The 18,644-nt window shown below is 39.7% G+C and overlaps 1 protein-coding gene across 6 annotated transcripts in view; it reads left to right on the top strand.

The window, feature by feature from the left end:
* The window catches only part of LOC145984301 (uncharacterized), a 137,708-nt gene that overhangs the window by 52,995 nt on the left and 66,069 nt on the right, over window positions 1-18,644 (top strand). For all 6 annotated transcript variants that reach the window (XM_083117946.1, XM_083117944.1, XM_083117945.1 and 3 more), the window contains one exon: window positions 14,741-14,949. In XM_083117946.1, the coding sequence (XP_082974072.1) occupies window positions 14,741-14,949 (209 nt within the window). The remainder of the gene's footprint in view (window positions 1-14,740; window positions 14,950-18,644) is intronic.

Raw genomic sequence — 18,644 nt, 5'->3', positions numbered from 1 at the left:
GCAAAATTAGCTTTCTGCAGTGGCAAATCATACCATCATGTTACATTTCTGGACACACTACTGAATCGCAGTCGAATCCAAATCAGAAAAGTGTGTAATAACAATCAACACATTGAAACCCCCTTGTTTACAATACGCTCTTTAATGTGATACGGCGTCCTGAAGAAAGATAAGTAACTTCGAGAAAGTTCTGGACTTTCAGTTACGACGAACGACTTTTCAGAAAGATTCAGTATTTGAAGATGTTTCCTGGTTCTGGAACAAGATGCTACCGTAAAGAAAGCAAGATCGCGTTCCGATTAGTCTCTGTGTATAAAGCAGACACCGAACAACGAAGGCAAGTATCCATTGAAATAACTTTCACTTCCTTCAGTGGAAGGTTATGCTGAATGTCTCTGCAACCATGGAATGGAAGAGAAGCAGTGATAAATTTAATTAGTATCCAGATAACATACCAAATGGAAAGGAGGAAAAAATTGTGGAGTCTGCTAAAAATATATGTGGTTCCACCCTACTGATATGATCTACAAGAAGAAGGTTATTTTGTTCGAACTTGTTAAACAATGTCCACTAGCTCACAAGGAAAAACAATGGGAATTTTACTCACATAATTGTACCATTCTAAGGAGACGAGAGAGAGAGAGAGAGAGAGAGAGAGAGAGAGAGAGAGAGAGAGAGAGAGAGAGAGAGCGAGAGCGAGCGTGTGTGAGAGTGAGTTGTTGTCTAAACATGTAAAGTAATAATATTAATGATCGTATATTACCTATGGGTCCCGAAATCGCTTCCCTGTGGGAATGTTGGATGGAGATAGAAGCCAAGAAACTCTCTTACCACATTACCCCTTACTATTTCTAAGTGAGTCCCATGATGATTCTTTTGAAGAAGGTTACTTCCTTGACTATAATTTATTTTAGCCTTTCACCTTCCCCACAACAGGCAGACTTCAAATAATAGGTGAAAAGAAACTGCCAAAAACCTAAATTTATTGATTGATTTGCTTTATTTTACTTCGCTTTTTGTGCCACTTTTGGCTAATTTGCGAAGATGGGGATGTGTGATGATGTGATGAAATTGATGAATGGACGGACACTCACAAACATCCATGCCAGGCCAGGATTCGACCCCTGGCGTCATAGCGGGATGTGCTAACCACTCCGCCACGTGGTCCGGCCCTAAATTTATTGAGCTGACAAAACGAAAATAGGAAACATATCTCATCCCAAGAGTATAATATTTGCAGCCTTTTTCTTTTGCCTTGTTACTAATATTCAGTGTCGAGGAAAATACATGAACTGGGGATTGATTAGCGGTGTTGTTTGTCTAAATAGTGAAAATTATCCTCGAAATGAAATAAATATTTGTATAATGGAGCACATAGTTGCCCAAATTTTAATATTAACATTGAACTTGCAGAATGTATTTAATTACGCTTCATTAAAATGTTTTAGTTTTAGAACGCCTAGCATGTTAGCTGATTGATATTAATGACATGCTAACTAACGAACTCACTGGTTAACTTTCATAACCTTAGAATCGGGGCGATATTTAGATAATGGCAGTAGTAGAGAGCAAGCAGCACGTTAGCAAAGTAGGAGTTGGACACTCTTCTCGTGCCTGATGAATGCTCTGGCGATAGTTAAAAGTTCGTGCCCCCAGCATAGAAACTCGATCTACTATCCGCTTGTGATCACGATTCGTTTTGCTGTGGGGAAGGGGGAGGCCCTGATCTCTCTAACAACAAACTTTAATGAAGAACAAAGGAAGTCACGGGTACAGAAAATAGTGTACTTTTTTAATTGTATGGCAAGCATATCCTAATTTACATGCAATTATATGGATAACTATAACGTTATAAACAGGCTATATAAATTAATTATGGTGAATCAAATATATGCATGATAATGTTTGTCAAACTTTTAAAAATATAAACTTGCCACTCGAGTCGCAAACGAAAATTTTTGACCTATTGAACTGCGTTTTCCATTTTATAGCACGATAACAAATACTCTACTAGAATACTCATATACAAATACTCTAAAACTAGACTTGCCTAAATGGCTGAAAAGCTACAGTGAAGTAAACCATCGCCAACGGGTGTCGACCCTTCATGGAAATTAGAATCGTTCATTCGTTAAGAAACAAACAAAGAAAACTTAAAGTGTAATCAATAACAGAATTAAAGTTCAGTTAAGTAATATTCCAGCAGGATAACTGAAGGAATTATTAGTTTTAAAATGTGGGTGTGAAATGCAGGAACCAGGTCAGAGCTCGATGCTTTCCAGTTCCACCACTCGATCCAAAGAATAAAGATTTCATGAGTTTTTCAAATTCCAGAGTTGCAGTTTTTGGCTGAGATGTCGCATAACATAAACTTCTGGACCAAAATTTCATCTTAACTTCCGAAGATTTTCCTTTATTGAAATGCATAAAAATGTTAACAAAATATGAGGAGGACTGTGTATTTCAGTCTATTAACTGTTTGAAATCTGGAATAATAATAATAATAATAATAAAAACGCAGTTGTGCCTCATATTTCCTCATCTAATGCATCGAATAGAAGTCTCTCCCAAAGGATATAAAACTCGTAATAGCAGCAGTAACAATAGTTCCTCTAACCAATTTGTTTAAGAAGCCCGAACCTCTTACAAAAATTCCTGGCGATGCGCATAGCAACAGGGTAGTGAAAGAAAGAAAGAAAGTAAAAGAGCCCTCAGGGTATTACACTGGCCGTTGTTCCGGTCGACAAAGCCTCGTTAACCTGGCAGCGTGTGGAAAGAGTCAAAGGGAGACCAAATTGGTTTCCAGCGTTCACTAGTGCGGAAACGGCTGTTGGCGGTTGAGTGCGCTGAAAAGCAGATCACCCTTTGCACGCCTCGCTCCACTTCGTTATTTCCCATTCAACTTAATCTTTATGGAAAGGGACGTGACTTTCTCTCATGTGACATAAGGATGAAAATAGATTTCACTTACAACTAGCCCTCTATTTTAATGCACCCATCGTCGGTAATATGATCATGTCATTATGATATCTTTAGTTACTTCATAAGGAATGTTCAAACTTTCTTCACTGAATATTTCAACATGTTACATGTAAGGATGGCGAATATTCGTATAATACCATGACGAACGCCCTTATTTCTGAAATACATATACATTTTTATCCAGGTTTTGCTATCCCTACAGTGTCTACTCTGTAAATTCCGTGAAGAACATCACATGAACCCTCGCATCTAAATTCCGAAGAAAGGTGGCAATGCAAAATAACATACAAATACCACACGAAAATATTGGTACTCTTCATAAATCTACTATGACACAAACGATAAGAAACCAATGGACCTACAGTTTAAAGTAGGATCCGAACCATTATGTGCCTCCACCGGGTATCGAACCCGGGACCCCTTGATTAGAAGGTGACGATGCTACCACTGCGCCATCGTGGAGCGGTTAGCACAGCGCGCTAAGGCGGGTTCGAATCCTGGCCTACGCATGAGTGTTCTTTGCGAGTGTCCTTTCACCATATCATCACTCCTCCTTATCGTCTCGATTAGCCAAAGTAGCAGAAAAACTAAGTAAAATAAAGCAAATCAATCACTCTTATTCTCTCATACCGTAGATTCAGATTTCCATCGGTGGTGTAATGTAGACGTTAAATGTTACAAATTTAAAACTGATTAAGATGTATTGAACTACTACTGTTCATTTAAATGCGGTCCAAGAACCTTTTTCCCGGATCAATTTAAATACGGTCCATGTTCCGTATTGAAATGAATCGATACGCAACTTGGACCGAATTTAAATTGAGTGAGAAAAAAGGTTCCGTTCCTGCAGCGTAACCCATTAGAATTTATGGCTTCCTGGAGCTTTCACAACCCTGGCTAGAAAGAGCAGTAAACGATGTGCATGTATAGTCACGGACACTTCTGGGTTGTAAGAACCCCATTGAATTTCAATTGAATCATTACAACCCACAAGTGTCCGTGACTGTACATCCTTTTCATGATAATACTAGATGATAACTTAATCATTAAATAAATTGTGGTTTAAACTATGATGTATTTAATGTTACGTCATTTCATGTATTAATCATGCGTTAGGTAAAGTAGGTTTACTTCAACATTAAGACGAAATTGCTTGCTAATGGAGAAAATTTTGATCGGAAATAATAGAGTATAAACACATACAGCGTTTAAGCGCAGAGGCATTCCCCCAAAACGTTTTGTCTTGCTCCTCATTTGGGCACTATACGAGCAGCGATGGAGCTAGAGGGTGGCAGGGGGCGAACACCCTCCCTTCATGTCAACCAGTCCGCCCCCAGCAAACAAGAAAACGTGAGAAATAAAGGCTCATTTAGCCCAAACATGCTTTTCCGTATGGTCGATTTTACGATATAGACAGCGTCAGGGTCTCCGAAAGACAGTGTCACCAAAGGACGGGGTCTCCAAAAGTATGTGTCGCCGAAGGACGTGGTCTCGAAAGGACAGTGTCGCCAAATGACAGGTTCTGCGATAGACAAGGTCGCCAAAGGACAGGGTCTCCCAAAGAAGGTGATGCCAAAAGACAGGGTCTTCGAAAGACAGAGTTAACGAAATAACGGTGTTGCCAAGAGACAGTCACCGATAAGCAGCGTCGTCTTACCTTTGTGGGGCACTTGCCCTGCGTTCCCCACTGAATTCGCCAATGCATGATATGCCATGGAACTATCGAACAAATTATTAACTAATAAAATAAGAGTTAAAATGTTGCTAGTTTGCAAGACACTGAATATACAATATGCAAAGATATATTTCGATAAATGAACTAAATTTTGCTTAAGTATATCTGTATAGTTTTTCATCTCATTTTTCACTTTGAGACCAAACATACAGCAAATAACGGACTTCGCATTCGTGCGAGTTTCAACTCTATTTATTAGTTACTATCAACAGGCACATTTACATCGCATTATGTTAATTGACAATGATAGAATGTGTGCTGTTGCGACAAATGTTCAATATACGTATATACATACATACATACATACATATATATATATATATATATATATATTGCGTACACTAATTCAAATTCGTGTGACTAAATACGATAGCTTTTATCATATGTGTTTTTAAGGGAATGAAAATTATCCTCCTTCATTGAGGGTTAATAATCAATTAGAGAAGTAATTCAATTATCTGACACGCTGAACTAAGGAAGCCTTATTGCTGATCAAAGTTATTTACCGTGCCACATTTCAACCTTTTGATCACTGACGGAGACATACTGTATTTCCGATATAATATCCATTTAGGAACGATTAGTTATGTCTGAATTTTTTTCGTGTGTAGCAACAACAGGAAGCAACGCGAGAATACGTTTTCATTTATGCTACGCACGCAGCTACTATTAGCAGTCGCAATAAATAATGATAATATAAACCATCATGGAGAATGCGCGCACGTTTACAAATTAGACTAAAAAATTGTGAGCCAGTCGCAAGCATCCACATTTTTCTTGCGAGTGGTTCACTTTGAGAAAAGTACGTATATATTAGGAAGGTGGAAAATTAAATGTTTTCAGTTTTGTAACCCAGCAGTGCTGTGTGTCCCTTCTGTCAAGACTAGTAACTGAAACTACACTTGAGATCAGTTGAATAACGCGAAAACCTTTTGTTTCTTACAATTTTTTGCACCAACTCTTCAATAATCTTTCTTCCTACAGTTATTTACGTCCCTTTGCTTTGAATTTAATCGCGGCGATAAGTTATAATGAATATGATGAGATAAATACATTGATCCATAAATGCCTTTCCCATGGTTCGAACGTTGAGTTGGTGTTTTTAAGTAAGGCTAATCGGGGCTGGACCTACAGTTTAAAGTGGGATCCGAACCACTCACTATGCGCCTCCAGAGGGTGTCGAACAGGGTTCGAACGTGAAACCTCGTGTTTCGTAATGTGTTATGCTAACGAAAATCGTAAGTGTGGAGGCAGCCATCTATGTAAGCGTCTTAATGGTTTGTTTCTGTCATCTCCTAGAAAATCTGCGCAACGACTACAGGTTACTCAGCTCATTGACTAATATTGCACTGCTTCTAATGAGTGTGTTGACTGGAGCACAATTTACAAGCTTTAAGATCGTCGAATAAAATAAAAAAGTTGAAGAAAATATAATATTAATTTCATTTAACAGGTTTTCGAGCATCAGAATATATTTCTGTGATTTTCGTAACCTTATTCGGTAAGCACCAAAGGACATAAAAAGCTTATTGCAAAATGATAATTTGTGAACATTTCAAGTATCAACAACATTCTCAAGAAAAATATGCATGAAGTCAAAAGCAGAATACACTTATTGAATTATTTCGTAGAGCATATATACGAACTCGTTTGATGGGCAATCGAGTGGTCAGAGTAATTTTTGGCGCCGTCCCTGTAATGGAGTTTCATATTTTATTTGCCAAGTTTAATTTTCATGAAGTAAGTATTCATGTTTTGTAGACACACAAATGTCAATTTTGCGATAGATAAGTGCCGTGGCTAATATTTTATGTTGCATTATACTGTGGATTGCTTCATACCTATTTTCGGTTGTATACCTTTTCAAATTAAACGTGTAGGTTAATTTTGTAGCGTCTAAACACCACTAGATAGAATGGGTTGGAGAGTTCATCTTTAAAGGTGCTGTATCGATCGTCATCTCCATAGATCCTTCTAACCCACATACGAGGTAATAAACTGTTCTGCTGTTGCCTTCGAAATCGAAAGAAGCTGTGTTCTGAGCTTCCGTATATTTTAGCATAAAGCCATCGGATTCACAACACAAATATCATCCAAAGCTATAAACTGGTGCGGGACTCTTGCATGAAGACATCTCAACAACTGTTAATAGACATAACGTGCGTTATGCCGTGTTGCACAAATGCATGCATACTCTTTTGTTTGGTTGACAACATCTTAACCAAACATTGCTGCCTATACGCGCTATTCAGTGATGTGTTCGTATACAGGCACCGATCTTTACACTGTCATCACAGCGATGGAGATGAAAGGATAAATCCTTCAATAATATTATGAAGTCTTCCATTAGGCTAGAATTACGGGTGGTGATCAAACTTTTTAACTGATAATATCAATATATGGTACCCTTTGTCAGTTTCCTATAATTACAGAGCATTCCCTGACATTCGCTACGAGACTCGGCGGCAAGCGGTCCGGCGTCAGGGCTTGTCTTTCCCGGCGAACGGGGTCCGCGACAGTCATTAGGGTCTGCTATTAAAATTACAGTTTTCATATTGTGTACTAACCTTGACTACGGAAGGTGTTGAAAATGATGTCCATCTGCTGCAACACATTCCTGGCATCTCCGAAGGAAATCGGCATTTACACGTGCAAGTTCGTCTACTGTAATTCTACCGATTTCTCGTACAATATTCTCTGTTAACTCACGGATGGTGTGCGGATTGTCTTTGTATACTTTATTTTTTAGATTTCCCCATAAATAAAAATCGCAGGCTAACAAATCGGGGGACCTAGAGGGTTTTTGAAACACCCGTTTCTTGTGAGAGGCGGCGGATAGATTTCTGACGAGACTGTTCTAACCTTTGTCCTATCTCATCGAGTTTTTCCTCAGTAAGTACACGTGGGCTTTTCTTTCCACTTTTATTCAGAACTGACCCTGTTACTCTAAACTTTTTTACGAGGTTTAATATAGTGGTCCTATGTGGAACGGGAACACCAGGAAATTTCGTTGCAAAACGTCTTCGCACTTCTCCACAAATCCTCTTTCCAAAGTAACACTCGACAAGATAAATCCTTTGTTGTAATGTAAACTTTTGTGGTGCTATATTAAGCCACAATATTCAACACACGGACACGACACAACACAATTTCCGAGGGAGGATTATACTGGCGTCAGTCTGCAACGTCAACAGAAATGAGAGAGAGCGAAGGCAGGGAGAGCGAAAGAAACAGACTGTAGCGTGCGACTGTCGCGGACCCCGTTCACCAGGAAAGAGAAGCGCTGACGCCGGACCGCTTGCTGCCGAGTCTCGTAGCGAATGTCAGGGAATGCTCTAGAATTACTTCCCAGGGTGCATTTAAGAAGATTATCGTTGGATACAAAACAATAATGTTGCTATAACCTGCGTATTGTTTGGCACCTTAGTTGAATTTGTATTTTCCCTATTTCGCGTGGCTTTTTGGCCAACCTGACGGCAACATATTGGTGCAAATTGAATTGTGTAGTCAAGAGATAATTGCCGTTGTTAATGACTTATTGAAAAAAACACCCTCGAAAATTTTGCAATCATACCTTTGCCTCAAAAATAAACTTCCATCTGGCATTGTTTTCCATTTGGATTGATTTGGTGTTTTATGTCCACTTTATGCACAGAAAGGCTAATCGGGACTGGACCTACAGTTTAAAGTGGGATCAGAACCACTATGCGGCTCCACCGGGTATTGAACCCGAGACCTCTTGATTACAAGGCGACGACGGTACCACTGCACCATCGGGAATGCCCTGCGTCTGTCATTTGTCTCTTGATTTGTATTATTATCTGGTTTGAACTCGTTTGAACCAGTTTCCAAATTCAAATACTTAGGAGTAATATTAACAAATGAAAATTATATTAAAGAGGAAATAAAAAGTAGGCTTAATTCAGGAAATGCATGTTACTTCTCTCTTCATAAACTTTTGTCTTCTCGTTTAATATCTAAGAAACTAAAAGTTAAAATATACAAAACCGTAATTTTGCCTGTAGTATTATATGGGTGTGAAACTTGGTCCCTTACATTGAAAGAGGAACATAAATTGAGAGTATTTGAAAATATAATCCTTAGGAAAATATTTGGACCTAAAAGGGATGAGGAAACAGGTGAGTGGAGAAGGTTACATAATTTAGAACTACATAATTTGTATTCATGTCCAGATATTATTAGAATAATTAAATCAAGAAGACTTAGGTGGGCAGGCCATGTGGCACGAATGGGAGAGGAAAGAGGAGTTTACAGGATTCTTGTTGGGAAACCTGATGGTAAGAGACCAGTAGGAAGACCAAGACGAAGATGGAGGGACAACGTCGAGATGGACCTAAGGGAAATCGGTAGGGATGGAAAAGAGTATATAGATCTTGCTCAAGATAGGGAAAGATGGAAGGCCTGTGTTGCTGCAGCCATGAACCTTCGGGTTTAAGAAGGCTAGAGAGTTAGTTAGTTAGTTAGTTAGTTAGTTCTGTCAAAGAGGAATATAAGTTATGGAGGAATATTACAGTTCCTTAGCAAATTTCTGAGTTGGAATCGTATATCTGTGTAGGCAGCTAGAAGCAGTCTCGTTGGCATTAATTTTCTTTATACATAATAATTGCACAGAGTGTAAACTAACAATTACTATTCCGCTGAGTTACTCGCATTTTCTAGCCGATCTCCTTGACTGAGTGGTTATCATAGCGTGCTACGAAGTCAGGGGTCCCGAGTTCGAATCCCGGTCTGGACAAGGCTGAGAATAGGTGTGTTTCACCTACGTAACAAACTGTTGGATTGTGGGATCGAGAAGCCATGATTGAGGCCGGTTCTTGTAAACATACTGAATTCAAACGGACGGGCGGGCGGGAGATTTGAACCTTGTTTACGATGGTATACATCGTGCAGTATTCGGTTGTTTAACAGAAACTCACGGCACGGAATTCGATAATTGTTGATCAGAAAATTGGCGAGAATAAAGCGTGCCAACATTAATGAACAAAGCAAACATTACAGAGTATGGAGTGAACATTTCCTCTCAAGTAAGTTCATAAATCAAGTGCCTCAGTAACTTTTAGTACAAATGGATCGAACTGGTGTGTTTAATTACACTTGCAAGAAGTGTTTCCTTGTTCTTTGGTAGAAGGGTGCTGATACTTCTGGTAAGTTTGACGACAAAAATGATAATATTCAAAGTTAAATTCATCTTGATAATTGGACGTTTGTAATTGATTATTTATATTTCGTTCGTTAACACAAACTGTTTTTAATTGTTATCCGATCCATGAGAAAAGGTGCCGGTAGTAGGCTTTGCGAACTGCCAGAAGAAAAAAAAAGCACCACTTGGTTAAAACATAATGATATATCAAAGAATCGCAAATTGATTGATTGATTTGGTTTATTTTACTTCACTTTTCTGCCAGTTTTGGCTAATCGTGAAGACGAGATTGAGTGATGATATGATGAAATTGGTACACTCACAAAGCACACCCATGTTCAGGCCGGGATTCGAACCCGGGACCCCTGGCATCGTAGCACGCTGAGTTAACCACTCCGCCACGGAGACCGGCATATCCCAAATTTTTAAAGCAAGGAGTGGAATTACTGTTTTCGAGCAACTCAACATATTAAATTTCAGCTTGAACAAACGTTCAAATGAAACAAGAAACGACAATGGCAGAGCCTTGGAATTTACAGTTAATCTGCACTGGATGTAAATATTTCAAGCAGAATCCGAACCACTAAAAAATACGAAAACGAATTGATTCGAGGTGGCTGGGTCAAGTAAATAAACACGTTGACCAAAGGTTTAGGCCCCCTTTTCATTTCATTATCGTCCAGTTCACATGGATCTACACAGCAAAACTTCGCTTTTTTCCATATCTTTCTCTGTCGACTGCGCAAAGAGTTTGAACATATGAAAGATTACCGCTATTTCCACATGGGACAACATTGTCATTAATTTTATGCAATGTTCCCAACATTTTACACAGTACTAACAACAAGCGTACGTACAGTTGGCGCAGGTCTAACGAACGCTACGTGGTGGGTATTTTGGGTATTTCCTTGCAGACGACAAACAACTTGGCTGCGAAGATGGCGGCGGTGTGAATCCTGACGTCACATGAAACCCACCTATAGAAGAAATGGCGCTTTCTAAGGAAGAGGACGAAGTTTGGAAAGAGGGACTGAAAAATCTTAGGAGTGAACTTCAAAAGATATTGTCTGAGGGTGTTCTTTGTCAATTTCGTCATATCACTCATCCTTGCGATTAGCCATAAGTAGCAGAGAGACGTTTTGTCATAGTCTCGTAATCAAGAAGTCCCGGGTTCGATATCTGGTAGAGGCACATAGTGGTTCGCATGCCACTTTAAGCCGGCCTCTGTGGCTAAGTGGTTAGCAACACAGCACCCCGGGACGCCAGGTCCGGGGTTCGTAACCCGGCCTGGACATGGGTGTTCTTTGTGAATGTCATTTCAGCTGTTTCATCATATCATCACTCATCCTCATCTTTACGATTATCCAAAAGTGGCAGAAATGCGTAGTGAAATAAACCAAATGAATCAAGCAATCAAGCATACCACTTTAAACTGTAGGTCCAGTCCCAATTAGCCTTTCTGTTCATAAAATGGACTTAAAAGAAAAACTCAAAATTATCCGTACAAACTACAAATAGTGCTGCTAAATTTGTTCGAACTGGTAGCACTTTCATTTCATTGCAGTATGTAGCGGCATGGGGCTTTCCCAAGTGTGGTTGAACTTCACACCTCATGCATGACTCATGGTTCCATCCCGTGACTTCCCAAACCTGTACAATAACTAGCTTATCTCGCTTGGGAGGGCATTGCTAATAAGCAGTGCAGGCCCGTAGCTAGAATTGTTGATCTCCAGGGGGCTCACAGGTTATCAGGGGGGCTTTGCAAACCAAGTCCATTTTTCAAAAATTGAACAGTATTAAATGAAGGTAAATTATGTGTGTGGGGAGGAAGGCCTCATTAAGTTATATAAAATTTATAAATATCATATACCACACAAATACTACATTTTTTACATCTTTTAAAACATCTGTTGAAGTGTTAATTGACATACTGAAATCATCCCTTACAAACTCCATACTACTTTAGATTATACAGATATTTATATCACACACACAAAAAAATTCACAATATTCAATCACAGTGCCTACAGTATATTCCACCACCGGCCGAAGCAATGAAACTCTCCTTCCTTCCCAAAACTTGGGAGCTGTTGACCTTTGACGCAGATGTGGAGGGAATTTGCATGATTACATCAAAGTCACAGATTTCTGTCTAAACGGGAAGTCGCAACAGAAACAGTGAAGGTACAGATAAAGAAGCTCCCCTATGAAAGAATTTTCTGAAGTCTAGAGAATATTCTAAATGCAGCTACTTCTGCTCATAAACAAAATGAGCGAATGTAATAGATGCTGTTCATATTCTGTGCATTTATCCTTAAAGTTGTGAGCTGTCTACATTTTCACTCTTCACTACCAACAAATTATGCAAAATAGTTTACCTAATGTAAAGGGGGGTTGATGGCAGTGCCAGGGGGGCTGATGGCACTTCCAGGTGGGGCTGAGCCTCCCCTCCACCTGGCCCCTGCCTAGCTACGGGCCTGAAGTAATGTTGTCTCAACCAGTTTCCCTCATTTCCTCTCCTGCCATTGCTGTGTCCAAATCTGCATGCGCGATGGTACACAAGTATTGCTGGGCAAATTGTACAGTCACCGGAAATAAAAATGGGACACCTATAATTCCGCTGTCGTATGAACCTGTGTCTATTCACAGTGCTGAACGGTTATTTTGACAAATTTCTGTTTCCCTGCTGGCTGCTTTGGGAGGTGGATTTTTAAAGTTGCAGCTTCTTGACCAAGCATTGGCCGTAATTGGTTGTTTGACCCCGAGTGCCTTCATTGGTAAATGCAACAACAGAGGGTCACTGACATAAAGACGGTCTCCGCACCGGATATAAGGCTGGCGGAATATTAGATCCTGAAATACCCACTTCCCTGCAAGGGGTTATGCATGTTGCCTAACTACGGTGGTGGTAGAAGTTGCTATTAAAATCCATGTATTGTCGTAGTTGGGCAACACACATAAAGCATTGCAGGGAATTCAGGAACTGTGTGTCCCATTTTTATTGCCAGTGACTGTACATGACCTTTTTTCATTAATGTTTCTCTTGCATTCAACGTGTTTTTAAAGAGTAGAGTTTTTAGTTTGCTGGCGTAGAGGGTGTCAGCAGCTTGTTTGTGTTTTTTTGTTTCAATTCTTGAAGCTCTCATTGCGTAAAACAATGAGCATAAACGTTAGGATGGATAATTTTCTTGGTAATACTTATGCATCCCACTCTACGTTGTTCCCTGTCGCGATCCTGCGGTGTCCTTCTAATCGAAAGGCTCCCGAGTAGCACAGTTCTCTCATTTCCCACTAGGTGTCACTTCAGTCAGGGGTGCAAGCGCAGAATAGGGATGCAGAAGGCAGATGAAACATGACAATGCTTGCCACCGATTTACCACCTAAATTGAATATGTGGCGTGTGATTTTTTTGTACAATTTTTCTCAATACAGTGTTATCGAATTTCGTCTATTCAATAAACTAAGTCAAGGTTGACATGCGAGTGCAGAGCATCGTATCACCACAGTGGGTTCAAGCATGCACTTGCCTTCCCCCTACGCAGTGGATTCGGGCTACAATGGTACAGGGATTCCGCGGGTGGAACGGTTCTCTAGGTGGCAGCAGGTACCGATTCGGACACTCCCCATGGGGGAGGGAGATAGGGCCGATCGGCCTTCTTCCCAACTGCCAGGTTTTGTGTGTTCATATATTATGTGCAGTATCTTTGGCGATTGAAGTGGTCTCTCCTATCGCCTCCCCACCCCCGAGGTTAACAAATACTATGTGATTCTGAAGAACAGGTTCTTGTTTCTCCGTCTACTCGTTTCATGCTGCATATTTTACCATTCAGTTAACTGCTGCAGTGAGAGGAAATATGATAATAATGATATGTAATAATAAAACGTCTAATTGATCCCAGGGCCTTTATTTTTGTAGAACGATGTGCTAATCGCTACATCATGGAGGAGCTCTGTTCCTGTTTATAGTGCTATATTTTGTTTGTATAAAGTAATGCTAATATGGGTTATAATAGATTATGGGCATGAAAATCTGAAACCTGATGTGTTTTTTCTGGATCCATGACTGGTCATGATTTTTTTTCAGGAAATTGGAATCCCTGTCCGCATCCCTAATCAGGTCTCAGCAATGTTGAGCCCTTTGGTTTTCTGGTCATTTCTGACGTGGTGACCTAGGGTGGTGTCGCTTGTGTTGCTGTAACTTTTAAGAGGATTCTCTCCCAACTTTAAAAATTTACCAGCAAGAGAGAGAAAACATCAGGGTAATTGGAGAAGGGGTGTTTTTTTTTAAATGATGCATTATGTAAATACACTACGACATCATACCAGAAAATTATGGTACACACTGTGTATGTAAGATGGATGCTGAAGCAGGCTTGGCTTTTGCCATCTGCAAAAGGAAAGCCTTGTCTGTTTTCTTTTGTGTTTCTCTTACACTTCTTTTTTTAATAGGTTAATCATGAAAATGTTTGACAAACTTATGAAGTAAATGGGAGAACAGAAAACTTCCATACTTGTAATTCAAGCCCAGTGTGCAATCTAAACATATAGCTTGCCTAAGGAGGTGGTATTGGAATACATCCCCATTGGACCAAATATCATTGTAAACAATGATAAGTGAGTAGAAAAGTGGAAGTGTCTCATTATAATGCTCTCATAAAATTAACAATAAGTGTTAATTACCAAATATACACTATTTTTTGTATTTTGATTATTATTCAGTTAATTGTTTATCTGTAGTCATTAAATTTCATTTCCATTTTACCTCACTTGTAAAAAATATACATTTTTGTTATGATGTTTAAGAAGTAAGATGAGATTTATCTTTGGTTCACAAACTAAACTTTTTTCCTTATTTCCAACAGTGAAAGCAACAAGTGTAATATTTCTCCTGGGCGTCGGAAGTCTGGTATGCTACAAGCTATACAATTACTGTTGGCCTCGCTCTCGGCCTCGTTTGAGATCACCAGATCAGTCTCCCACCCAGAGGCAAAGACACAGCTTATTGTCACTGATATTAGATGAGGGTCAGTTAGTCGAAGACTTTGATGAAGAGGAAGCTGATGCTATTCAGGTAAGATATGTTTTATGATTTATACAGGAAAAATACATACATACACACACATGCTCACTCATGGGAAGGGAATGCCAACTGAAAATGTGTTTTATTTCTTGTGTTTTAACATTCTTCTAGTGTACGCCCTTTGGTTAACTTATGGTATAGTCTGTATATATATATGGAAATATAACCTTTTTCAGAAAAGTTTCAGGGCTTCTGTAAACAAATAATATATTCAATTCTCCAACTAATGGTCCTTTGGTCCTGCCAAAGTAGTCCTCTCCTCTGTCTATACACAGCTGCCAGCTTTTCTGGAGGTTTTGGAAGCAAACAGAGAAACCCTCTTCTGGAATGCTTCTCAGCGCAACTGTAATTGCCTTTTCTATTGCTTGTATATCTTTATGTTGCTTCTCTTTCAGTGGCATTTTTACACAGGAAAACAGATGGGATGAATTTGGGAGGTGTGGAAGAGCAGGAATACGATGTTTGGCCAGATATTCCTGTACCGATACAGCAGTATGGGGCCTTGCATTATCATGCATGATGACACACATCCCTGTTCAATTTCATTACATCTGATATTATGCGAACAGTAACATGACTGTCTTCTTGAAAAGAGTTCCTCACAAGTTCCACATTTTCAGCCTAATCATGGATCGTCTTCCACTGAAACTCTGCCCTCTCAAAACTGTTTGTGCGATTCAAACACACGGTCTCTCGATAGTGCCTGCTTGCCATAGGCTTGCTGTTTCATGTTCTATGTTTCCATAGGTGTTTTCCCTAGCTAAACACAGAACTTAATGTTAACTCTGCTTCAACTCTGCATTCATTAACATATAGCTTTTGATTGAAATCTAATCAATCAATCAAAAGCTATGTACCGGTATGTTAATAGAGTTGTTATTTTTCATCATATACTTGGGTCAGTCACAAAAGAATGATTTGGGCATGAAGATCCCATAGCATAAATTTGAGATTTTTAGTTGTGCTGGACGTATTCTCCACTGCCCCAATACTTTGATGATGCCATCTGTCTGAAAGCTTCATAAGTGCCTGACAGAACCCGACTTTTAGGGTGGTACAACACCAGGAGTGGACATCCTCTTAGTAGGACTTGGCATCGATGAATTTCTAGTCACATATTGGCTCTTTTTTTGCTGTCAATCAAAGCATAATCAGAGGGTACAAGGTCTGGCCAGTATGGAAAATATTTGAGGATAGTATGTTCTATAGTTTCTGTAGCTTTGCACTAGCCTGTGCAGATGTATGAAGCCTGGCTTTATCGTGAAGAAAAAAAAGAAAAATAAAGATGTTTGGCCCACTTACCTTCTAATCTTTGTTGAATTCTCTGATTAAGACAATGGAGCTGGTCACAGTATCTGTCATTTCTGTCATTGCAGATATTTTCACCATGTAGGAACTATTCCAGCAGTCAGTATCCCAGAATACAGATGCCAGCTGTTTCGCACATGTGAAACCTGGCTTGTGTTCTTTTCGACATGGGCTGTTGTCATTCTTCCATTGCATTGATTGTTGCTTCTTAGGAGGTTTCACAATCTCTGGTGTTGCTACACTCTATTTCCACAAAAAACACATTGTCTGTGATAGCCACGTTCCATGATGACACAACAGCACGAAAGCACCTCACTTGTCCATGTTACACCTGACACTACTGGGAAATATACCACCCATCCCAGGGCACTAACTGGTGGAAAAACTGCATTTCCGCTTGGCAACCGACCAAGGTCGCCAGTTACGTGAACCACAGTCACCTTTTCCTAATGCAAAATGCTGTGCAATTTTTAATGCTGACAACTGTAAAATGGAAAATACTTTGTACAAATGTTTATGTGTTTATATACAGAGTCCATCAAAAAAATGCATACACCCTTTAACTGATGGTATCTGCATATTGTTTTTAGAGTTGCATTGAATTATCTGCGGAACATGTAGCATGGTGGTTTCTCAACAGATGTCAATACCCGTATGGCTCTCTTGACTAACACGTGACGTATGATAGTGAATCAAAATGGCCACTGCACGCCTGATGTTTGAGGAACGGAAGCTAATTTTAAAGTGGTGGTTCAAGTTTGAAAATGTTGCTGAAGTTCAACGTGCGTGGGGGCGTGAGTTTGCAACACAACCTCCAAAACACTTGACAATAAACAACTTTGTGATAAGTTGGAGACATATGGTACCATTTGTGATGTGCACAAGGGAAAATCAGGAAGACCTCGTACGGCTACAAGTCCTGCTTCTTCGGCTATGGTCTTAGAAAAGTTTGTAACGTCGCCTCAGAAGTCTGCTACACAATGTGCTTGTGAGACAGGACTTAGCAGTGCAAGTGTACTACACATTCTGAAAGCTGCCAAGTGGAAAGTGTACGTACCAAGATGAATGCACACATTAAATGATTATGATCCTGATCCCCGCATAGAGTTCTGCAAATGGTTTCAGCGTATGGCAGGTGAGGATGAAGAGTTTGTGACGAAGATTGTGTGGTCTGATGAGGCCCAATTCAAAGTAAACGGTACAGTGAATCGTCATAATTGTGTTTACTGTTGACAAGGCAGTTGATCTCCTGGGGATGACTGTCTGGTGTGGACTGTCATCTAGGGGTTTAATAGGACTCTTCTTCTTTGAAGGTACAGTTACTGGCACCAGGTATCTGGAAATGCTACACACATCAATTTTGCCAGCTACACGTGAACTTTATGGAAACAGTGAGTTCTTCTACCAACAAGACAGGGCACCCCCACACTATCACCGAGTTCCTAGATGAGAATCTGCTGGGACACTGGATAGGATGAAGAGGTGCATTTGAGTTCCCACCACGTTCACAGATTTAACACTGCTGGACTTTTACCTTTGGGGGACCTTGAAGGATGTTGTGTATCGCAAGAAACCACCTATGCTGGAGGCCCTTCGTGACGAAATTTCAGCAGCATGTGCAGAAATCCCCGTCGATAGGGTGACCAGATGTCCTCTTTTATCCGGACATGTCCTCCTTTTTAGGTGTCTGTCCAGTGTCCGGACAGATTTTTTAGAAATCTGTAAATGTCCTCCTTTTTTGGAAAGAGTATAGCTATCATTGACCATAGCAAATGTGCTGCATAGAGAATGCTTCACTCGGGGCACGTTAAATATTCGAGCAATGCTCACCTAGCATCTGGGAGCTTAATACGATCACTTTCCCGACTGAGTCATTAGTAGGGTGTGTATTTAAGGCACTAAAAACCTCTGAAATAGGCAGTCAGATAGGCACCAAAATGTAGGCACTTAAAAAGCACCATAAACTAAGAAAAGGCATGAAAATAGGCACTTAAAAGGCAGCCTAAAATTAAAAAAAGACATTAAAATAGGCAACGGATGTGAACTTATTTAAATTTTCTTCTTACAATGCACAGTTATACTGTATTAGCACTTCAGTTTATACATGAAAGTGCGCTAGTGATTAAAATACTATAATACTCTTTTGATCGAAATTCACATTTGCGGGGAATTGTCTGTTAAAGTAATTCTCATGAAAAGAGCTTGTGCTAATGACTGCGAATTTGAACAAATGATGAAAAAAACAATTTGCACCATTGTAACAAAAAATATGTAAAACAACATTCCAATTCAGACTATCAAATCAGGCGAATTCCAGATTTCAGTCAGTACAACGTCAACAAAGCCTTACATCTTTCAATATAGGGAAAGCCAAATGC

Source organism: Lepisma saccharinum, chromosome 2 (genome assembly GCF_977018435.1).
Source record: "Lepisma saccharinum chromosome 2, izLepSacc3.1, whole genome shotgun sequence".
Lineage (NCBI taxonomy): Eukaryota > Metazoa > Arthropoda > Insecta > Zygentoma > Lepismatidae > Lepisma > Lepisma saccharinum.
Note: the sequence above shows the minus strand (reverse complement) of the source record. Positions and strands in the feature narration are given on the sequence as shown.